Genomic DNA, 10,382 nt, shown 5'->3' on the forward strand with positions numbered 1-10,382 from the left:
CATTATTGGTTTCCTTTAATTATGGTAACCTCACCAGGGAAGAATAAATTCTCTATCCCTTCCATCAATCCAGTAAGAAGAGGCCAGTATTGTGTTTTTAAGGCCAAAGATCTTTTTCATGTCTCTCTGCCTCCACCAAGGAAGTTAAGAGCTATTGTGATTCAGGTGCTTTGAGAGAGAGTAACCCGGGCTGTCTCTGGAGGAGAGGGGAAGAGGGCTCAGGCTTTGGCTTCAGGAGGGAGCGTGACCCATTCGTACCCCACTTGAAGTAGCACCTGCTGGAAACACCTTTGAGGGGACGGACTGGGGACTAAATCCCCAGTACCTCAGGCTTGTGAGCTGCGTTTGTTTCCTAGGGCTGCCACAACAGAGTATCACAAACTGTTGTGGCTTCAAACAACAGAAATGCATTCTCTCCCCATTGTGGAGGCCACAAGTCTGAATTCAAGTGTCAGCAGAGCGATACTCCCGCTAAAACCTGTAGAGGCAAATCCTTCCTCACCTCTTTCTAGCTTCTGATGGAATGCCGGCAATCCTTGGAGTTCCTTGTTTTGCAGGCACACAGCTCCAATCTCTGTCCTTATCGTCGGTGGACTTCTCCTTGTGTGTCTCTGCTTTCATGTGGCCATCTGTTAGAAGGACTCCAGTCAGGTGCCTGGGTGGCTCAGTGGGTTAAGCCGCTGCCCTCGGCTCAGGTCATGATCTCAGGGTCCTGGGATCGAGTCCCGCATCGGGCTCTCTTTTTCTCTCTCTCTCTCTGCCTGCCTCTCTGTCTACTTGTGATCTCTCTCTGTCAAATAAACAAATAAAATCTTATCCTATCGGAGTAGAGCCCACCCTACTTCAGTATGACCTCATCTTAACAAATGACATCTTTCCAAATAAGAGGGTGTTTTGACGTTTTGAGGTATCAGGGCTAGGACTTCAATGTAGCTTTTCTGGGAGAGAAACACAATTCATCCCATAACAAAAACCATGGTACAAGATACCTGGACCAAGCCTGCTATGGAGGAGGCAGCTGGTGGCTTGAATAATGACTGTTTTCAGCTTCGACCAACTAATGACTAGAAGCCCTCTACAAGTTTTCTGATCTGTGTAAGTATTTAGAGACTCTTTCACAGCCTTAAGAGGGTGAGGAAGCCTCCCTCACTCTACCTCCACCACCCCAAATACTATGACTATCCTTGCATTTCCTGGGGTGGGGAGGGGCTGATTCTGCATCAAAATGCGTGGGAACATATTCAGATGACTACACTTGACATCATGGGTTCCTACTCCCTGGGCCATCCCCATCTCCAGCCATTTCTCCCTGGGCCATCCCCATCTCCAGCCATTTCTCCCTGGACCATCCCCATCTCCAGCCATTTCTCCAGCTGTTTTTTCTCTCTAGGTGCCTTATTCTTTCATTTACTTTCCACAGTTGTTAGTGTTCTACTTTTAGAATACTCTTTTGTTTTCCATTTGAAACTTTTGCAGACTATATATATGTAGGCAAAAAAAAACTACAGTTACTTCCTAGTCAAAAGTGCTATTTCTATTATCTATATGCCATCTATCATTTGCAGTAACAATATTTCTTTAGCCCATCCTATATAAAATTTGTAAAAAGAACTTTTTCCGGGGCGCCTGGGTGGCTCAGTTGGTTAAGCAACTGCCTTCGGCTCAGGTCATGATCCCGGGGTCCTGGGATTGAGCCCTCCATCCGGCTCCCTGCTCAGTGAGGAGTCTGCTTCTCCCTCTGCCTGCCACTCTTCCTGCTTGTGCTCTGTCTCTCTGTCAAATAAGTAAATAAAATCTTAAAAAAAAAAAAAAAAAAAGAACTTTTCCCTACCACACCCTATCAGCAGCAGGGAAGGGATAGAAAAACATGTTCCCTCTCCTCATAGAGTCAGTCCCTAGGGGTTGAGAATATGGAAGGCTGGATTTTTTTTTTCTTCTAGCTATATAAAAATCAAACAAATGCCCCATTTCTGCTCAAATTCATTTGAGAGATTACCACTCTGATTTTTCCTTAGTTTTAAAACTAGAATCTGTCTACGATTTTTTAAATCCCATAATAGCAACCTCCTACTCAGAGACAAAATGGAAACCTCTCTAAATTGTACTGTAATCAAAGCATCTTTACACAGTTGCACATGGGGAAAAAAGTCCAAGAAATAAGACAATAGGCAACTGTATTTATAAAATCATATAAATATTATGTAAAAGCATTTTAGTTATACTTGATAATACAACTAATTACTGATAAAAATTTTTAAACCACTTTATTTATTGAATTTTTTTTAAGATTTTATTTATTCACCTGACAGAGAGAGACCACAAGTAGGCAGAGAGGCAGGCAGAGAGAGAGAGAGAGAGGGAAGCAGGCTCCCTGCTGAGCAGAGAGCCCGATGCGGGACTCGATCCCAGGACCCTGAGATCATGACCTGAGCTGAAGGCAGCGGCTTAACACACTGAGCCACCCAGGTGCCCCATTATTGAATTTTTTTAATTCCCCTTTAAAACAATGAAAAGGCAGAGCTGTAGGAAACTGCCTTTCACCCTCCCTTAATAGATAATCATTAAGATTTAACAATCTGAATACAAGATCGTTCTACAAAGACTTCGATTAATTACATATCTCTTCAGGGCTGTACATATTTGCGATCCAATGCCTGAATATACTCACAGCCTGCCCAGGGAAAATTACTGTGATTCATTGACTCATTTACCTACAGCTTTATTAGCCATAGCCTATCAAACTGTGAAAGAGCAAAGGGAGGTGGTGGGGACCAGAGCATGATGTCTGGATTCTGTTGAAGTGCTGAGAACAGTGCCTGGAGTCTACTGTCCCACCAGAGTGGGACAGCTGTGATCTCCTGAGTAATGGGACCATGCATTTGAGGAAGGGTGCCAGATGAGGGTAAGATGTTTCTCTTAGAATCATGGCTACTTAGATCGCGGAAATACTTTGTGAGTATCTTAAGTTCAGTCAAGCAAATGGGCAGAGACAAGTAGTGACCTCGCTGAGCTCACCCTCTGCTCAGGAACTCCAAGGCCAATACTTAGCTTTCTTGACCTCCAAGTCAGTGCTTTTAACCTTCCCCTCTCCCTTCCTTCATCCTACCCCTACCCCTTCATTGCTTCTCTTGAAACTAAATTTAAAATGATTAGTTTAGAAAGTTTCCAGTTTGAATTCATTTTGTGAGGTTTATATGTTAGATCACCGAGATCAGATTTTCTTCTGTATTTAGCCATTTCAAAGTATGTCATAAAATGTAGATGCAACTGATAGTCAAGCAGATATATTTTTAACTTTAGAACTAGTGGCATTCCAGAGATTCTCGGCAAACATATTTGTTTCTTAACTGCTTATAGAACTTAAAGGCGTGCAGTCAAGAACAGTGTTACATGCGTACTTGCCTGAATGTGTTATCCTGGCCTCCAGCATCTGGATAACACTATTAGTACTTCAACTCCCTCTTTGCGCCAGCAGCTACAGCTTGAATTCATTTCCCCGCACGATCATTACCCTCTGGAAGGCATTTAGCTGTACGTCGTACCCTTACACCAGGAAGTGCAAAGCACTGACAGTTTAATGGCTAGTTACAAATCATTTCCATAAAGTTTATCAGTTATTTCTTGGGTTTAAAGTATTAATAGAAACTAAATTACATATTGGTAATCGTTTTTTGTTTTGTTTTGTTTTTTTTAAAGATTTTATTTATTTATTTGACAGAGAGAGATCACAAGTAGACAGAGAGGCAGACAGAGAGAGAGAGAGAGAGAGAGAGAGAGAGGGGGGGAAGCAGGCTCCCTGCTGAGCAGAGAGCCCGATGCGGGACTCGATCCCAGGACCCTGAGATCATGACCTGAGCCGAAGGCAGCGGCTCAACCCACTGAGCCACCCAGGCGCCCCTTGGTAATCGTTTTTTACAAGACCATCCATTTCCTGTATTTATTTAACTACTGCAAAGCCAAGCCAAGCCAAACCAAACCAAAGAAAAAAACCCAGCATACTTGTTGCATTTTTCTTAAGTCAAACCAAGCTGTTAACAGGATGAAGAGTCAGTATACAAAGTATTCAATGAAAATTATCCGAAAATTATCCGAAATAATAAAATAAAAATAACCACTGGTGCAAACCCACTTGCTGTTCATATTCTTGAGAATCAATAACTGGAGAAACTCACTGATCAGTTCTTCATTTACCACCTGTAATTTTTATAGTGACCGGACAGTGCAAGCGTTTGACTCTTCACTCTCAGCTTCCCAGCAACCATATCGAGGACAGAATTATTGGGAGCTGGCTTATGATCATACGGTGGGCTTTTTGGGATGGCACATTCTTCACCTTCCTCGTAATGGCTGCTTTTCCCTGGAACTGTTTTTTCATCCAAGACAAACCTGTCCCCTGCTGTCTCCTGTCAACGTCAAAGTTGTGATATTAAAGATGGCCAAAACTCCCCCCAACTTTCTCTCACATAGGGCTCTGGGCCATTTTTGTCGGTGTCCTCGTGAACCCTCACCTCTTGTCTGTATCACGAGGACAGCGCCCCTTGCACATGGAGTCCAGGGCCTGGGGCCCCCTCAGCAGACGGAGCTGGATAGTGGGGAACTCCACACCTTCTCACAGAGCCTGTGGCTACTTTTCTACCTTTCCCAGAGGTACCACCAGCTCTAGTCAAGTTGATCAGAAGTTAAAACTAGACACTGCCTATATATTATAAATCCCAGGTGTTATCCAGAGCAGGGAAGAATAATTAGAAAATTAAGGGACTTATTTTTATGCTTCACTTATGAGATGAATTGCTTTAGAGGCTCTTAGGAGCAGTTACACCTAAATAAAAACATGGACAATGCCTGAATTCTCCATTAAAGTCCTGCAAGCCAGAAATCCAGGTTCATTAAATCCTTTTGGATGGTAAGATTTCTGGTCAAAGTAGAAAATCTTACTTAAGGAAGTAAATAACCCTCATAGTAGAAGAATCATAGAACTTGTGATAAACCAGAAAATTACTGTCTCCAGTCCTCTTATCTCATAGATAAGAAAATAGGCTCAGAGAGGGTGAGGGAAACAGAGGATCACAGTCTCCCACCCCCTACCATAAGACTAGAGGAACTCCACCAACCATAACAGCCTCCCCTGTTCAGCCCTCCTTCATCAGCATGTCCATCACCGCGTCAGAGAGCTGACCACCTGAGAGGTGGCAAATAGTTATCTACCAGGAAACTGGCTGGCCCGTGTCCCAGGAAGCTTTCAGAAGTTGGACCGGGCTCTAGTTTACTGATTTTTCCCCCTGTAATTAAGAACCAACCCTTTTCAAAGGAAAGATGGGCATATTTATTTATGTGCCAAACTGACATACAGAATGGCTTACTGTTCTGCACATAGTTTGGAAACTATGCACATTCATTAATATGTTTGGTAGGATCATCTCAAATTTGAAAAGCAAATTGCCAGTCTAAACCAACATATTAACTCCAAGCACAATTAAATTTCAATTTGTGAGAGTGCTAACATTAGCTTGAAAATAAAATACACTAAAATTATAGAAATAAAAATAGACTACTACTTTTGTTTGGTTTGTACCCATTTTTGTTCTTAGAATCACAAAAAGGAATACATTTGACAATTTTCTCCTACTAGTAGTATGTATCTGTATGCATATATAATGTACAGAGGTAAATACACACACACACATTAGGAATAGAAAAGTTGTATTAAATTGAGCAGGGAATTATTCCTAGGAAGTCGTAACTCCCCACCCCCACATTCCCACCCATCAGTATGCATTGATTGTTGTATCAGTTAGGATAGACTAGCATCTGCTGAGGTAGTAAATAGCCCTTGGGTTGGGGGCCTAAGGGTCTTTTTAAGATGCCAACAATCACAAACGTTTTTTGCCAAGATTATAATTTCTTTACTAGTATAACTGCCTCAAAAATTTAGTTGACCCCTTCCCCCCCTCCTTTGGTTGGGATATGATTAAGTGCTCAGCAGGGCTGGAGTCAGGGTCAAGGGAACTTGCTCAATGTGGTCTGTGTGTCAGAAGAGGTAGAGCCAAAGACACAGCCTGAATGTTTGGAAGGCTGATGCCAGATGGAGGGGTTGAGCAGATAAGGAAATATATTGAAGAATGGAGCCAGGCTTCTTACTGATGGAGAAAGGAGGCACAAATATAGTACACAGGAAGGCTAGAAGAAACGCTAGCGTATCAAACTGAAATTGGAGATAGAGGTATCTGTGTGACATTTGGTTTTCAAGGTGGGTAGTTGATAGACCGGTATGTGTATATGTGTTTTCCTGTGTATATATGTACATACACATATCACTTAGCATATTCTTCTGGGTGGTCCTAGAAGGATTGGTATTTCTGTAGCAATGAGCACACTGAACTCCTAGATCTTGGTTGCTCAAAACCATTTTTGATTCAAGGAACTAGCGCTCTTGAATAAATGGCTGGTTATAGGACTAAGGAAGGGGAAGTACAAGATGAACCTGGAATATCTAATTTTGACAAAAAGTAAGGCTGTGTCCAAAGAATAATAAGCAGAAGGGCATAGGAGCTAGCTTCAAAGGTCTCCCATCGGCCAAATATGAAACATTTTGAGGATAAATGTTGATCCGTGTTATACTGTGGCAAAATACATTACTCCCTCTGATAATGGGCAAAGCAAATGATGTGTCTCTAGACTTGTAATTTTAGGAGGAAGAGATGGGTTAGTATTTGCTGCGTTTCCAAATTACTAAAAGACAGATGGGTTCAGAAATAACTGGCTAGCTTACAAGCAGGAACAAAAGGGAATAGAGAGTCTAGAAATTCAGAAGTTGTAGCATTGAAAGAGGCAACTGCTGCTTAACTCCAAGGTAATGAAAGAGGAAAACTAAGAAGTGTCTTGAGTTTGCAGCAAGGATCAAACCAAGAATATGGCTCTCAAACTCGATGAATAGATGAGGCGGCAGCCTGTAAACCTTTCAGTTGGTAAAAGGGCTCAGGGGAAACAGACTGCAGAATGTGTCACTCTGGAGTTCTTCAGTCCTTATCCACCACATTGACCTTATCACATTCATCATTCTTCTGTTCTTCCTCCATAATACACACACACACACACACACGCACGCACACACACACTCACTTTTTCTGTACCCGTTGAGAGAGTAAATTGCAGATATGATGCCTGTTATCCCTAATACTTTAGTGTTAAACTATGTAAACCCCACAGCTAACATCATACTTAATGGCAAAAGGCTGAATGCTTTCCCCCTAAGATCAGGAATAAGACAAGGATGTCTGCTCTTGCCACTTCTAATTAGCATTGCACTCAAGGTTCTAGAAAGGACAACTAAGCAAGGAAAAAAGATAAAAGTCATCCAAAATGGAATAAGACACAAAATCAGGGTGCCTGGGTGGCAAAATCAGTTAAGCATCTGACTCTTAGTTTCAGCTCAGCTCATGATCTCAGGGTTGTGAGATCAAGCCCTGGGTTGGCTCCACGCTCAGAGCAGAGTCTGCTTAAGATTCTCTCTCCTATTGGTGGGAATGCAAGTTGGTGCAGCCACTTTGGAAAACAGCGTGGAGATTCCTTAAGAAATTAAAAATAGAGCTACCCTATGACCCTGCAATTGCACTGCTGGGTATTTACCCCAAAGATACAGATGTAGTGAACAGAAGGGCCGTCTGTACCCCAATGTTCATAGCAGCAATGGCCACAGTCACCAAACTTTGGAAAGAGCTGAGATGCCCTTATATCAACATAGATGGGACTGGAGATTATGCTGAGTGAAATAAGTCAAGCAGAGAGAGTCAATTATCATATGGTTTCACTTACTTGTGGAGCATAAGAAATAACACGGAGGACATTGGGAGATGGAGAGAAGTGAATTGGGGGAAACCGGAGGGGGAAACAAACCATGAGAGACTGTGTACTCTAAGAAACAGAGGATTTTGGAGGGGCGGGGAGTGGGGGATTGGGTGAGCCCAGTGATGGTATTAAGGAGGGCCCGTATTGCCTGGAGCCCTGGGTTTGGTGCATAAACAATGAATCTTGGAACACTGAAAAAAAAAAATAAAATTACAAAAAAAAAAATTCTCCCTCTCCCTCTGCCTAAAATAAATAAATGAATAAATGAATAAATAAATCTTTTTTAAATGAAAGATATAAAACCACCTCTGCTTGCTGATGATATGATATGATATGATCATGTACATAGAAAAGATGAAGGGATCTACTAAAAAGCTATGAGAACTAATAAATGAGTTTGGTGAGGTTGAAGGATAAAAGATCAATATACAAAAATCAATTGTGTTTTTATTTATTAACAATAAACAAACCAAGATGACATTAAGAAAACAATTTCAGGGCGTCTGGGTGGCTCAGTCTGTTAAATGTCTGCCTTCAGATCAGGTCATGATCCTGGAGTTCCAGGATAGAGCGGCTAGTCCAGTCGGGCTTCCTGCTCAGTGGGGAGTCTGCTCCTTCCTCTGCCCCTCACACTGCTCATGCTCTCTCTCTCTCTCACATAAATAAAGAAAATCTTAAAAAAAAAAAAAGAAAACAATTTCATTTGCAATACTATCAAAGAGAATGTGATACTTACAAAGAAATTTCTTAAGGAAGTGAAAGCTGTATTCTGAGAACTGCAAAGCATTGTTGATAAAAATTAAGAAAGATCTAAATAAGTGGAAAGATATTTCCTGTCCATGCATTGAAAGATGATGATGTTAAAATGGCAGTACTCCCCAAATTGACCTATAGATTGAATACAAACACAATCAAAATATCATCTTCCTTTTTTGAATAAATTGACAAGTTGATTCCAAAATTCCAATAGAAATGCAAGAGACCCAGATTAGCCAAAAAAAAAAGAAAAAAAAATTAAAACAAAGCAAACTTGAAGAATCTATTCATGTTTCCTAATTTTAAAACTTACTACAGCTATAGGAATCAAGCCTGTGATACTGTTATAAGAATACACATATTTATCAAGACATAGCTTTGAGAGTCCAAAAGTAAACCCTCACATGATCAGTTGATTTTTTGATAAGGGTGACAAGACAATTCAATGGAGAAAGAATAATCTTTCCAACAAATGCTGCTGGGAGAACTGGGTATTCACATGTAAAAGATTAAAGTTGCACCTGTCCCTTATGCCATATATATATATATTTTTTAAAGATTTTATTTATTTATTTGACAGACAGAGATCACAAGTAGACAGAGAGGCAGGCAGAGAGAGAGAGAGGGAAGCAGGCTCGCCGCGGAGCAGAGAGCCCGATGCGGGACTCGATCCCAGGACCCTGAGATCATGACCTGAGCCGAAGGCAGCGGCTTAACCCACTGAGCCACCCAGGCGCCCCCCTTATGCCATATATTAAAAGTTAACTTAAAATTGATCATAGACCTAAATGTAAGAGCTAAAACCATAAAGCTCCTAAAAGAAAGCCTAGGCATACATCTTCATGACCTTGGGTTAGGCAATGAATGTTTTCTTAGATACGGCATCAAAATTACATATGATAAAAGAAAAATAAACAGGACTTCATCCAAATTAAAAATTCTTCTGTTTCAGGACATCATGAAAATGAAAGACATTCCACAGAATGGGAAGAAATATTTGCAATTCATATGTCTGACAAGGGACTTCTATCCAGAATATATAGAGAACACTTACCCCTTACTAAGAAAAATACAAATAGGCAAAGGCTCTGACTACATATTCCTCCAAAGCATATACACAAATGATGAACGAGTATGTCAGAAGATGCTCAACATTATCAGCCATTATGGAAATACAAATCAAAACCACAGTAAGATGCCACTTCACATCCACTGTGATGGCTATAATGAAAAAAAAAAAAGAAAGAAAGAAAGACAGAAAAAAAGAAGAAGAAGACCACTGCAAGTGTTGGTGAGGATATGGAGAAATTGGAGTTCTCATTCACTGCTGGTGGGAATGTAAAATGGTATAGCCACTTTGAAAAAATATTTGACAGTTCCTCAAATGTTGAACATAGAGTTACCATATGACCGAGCCCTCCTGGGTATATACCCAAGACTGAAAACATGTCCACACAAGAACTTGTATATAAAGAATCATAGAAACATTATTCATAGCACATTTGTTATGTTTTAGATTTCTGCCAATTGCATTAGCAAGTGTGGTGCTTTGGTTTGCTTTTAACTGATTTCCAGATGGGTAGAACATTTCTATACCATATTTACCACTGTTTTTTGTTTTATGCCTTTTTTCGTTTATGCCCACTTTCCCATTTTATTTCTGCTGAGTGGTCTTTTTCTTACTGATCTGTATATAAAGTAGGTCTTACCCCAAACAAGTTGCATTTGACAGGAGGGCTGGGAAGGTCTGGAATTTAGGGGACCATTGTAATACTTAGCCC

The 10,382-nt window shown here is 40.9% G+C and overlaps 1 protein-coding gene across 1 annotated transcript in view; it reads left to right on the forward strand.

Annotated features, from left to right (window-relative positions):
• The window catches only part of SDHAF4 (succinate dehydrogenase complex assembly factor 4), a 46,341-nt gene extending 36,453 nt beyond the window's left edge, over positions 1–9,888 (forward strand). Inside the window, exon 3 of the mRNA XM_046005563.1 lies at positions 9,554–9,888. Coding sequence (XP_045861519.1) covers positions 9,554–9,693 — 140 coding nt within the window. The 3' untranslated portion in view covers positions 9,694–9,888. The remainder of the gene's footprint in view (positions 1–9,553) is intronic.
• The last annotated feature ends 494 nt before the right edge of the window (positions 9,889–10,382 follow it).

Source organism: Meles meles, chromosome 5 (assembly GCF_922984935.1).
Source record: "Meles meles chromosome 5, mMelMel3.1 paternal haplotype, whole genome shotgun sequence".
Taxonomy (NCBI): Eukaryota; Metazoa; Chordata; class Mammalia; order Carnivora; family Mustelidae; genus Meles; species Meles meles.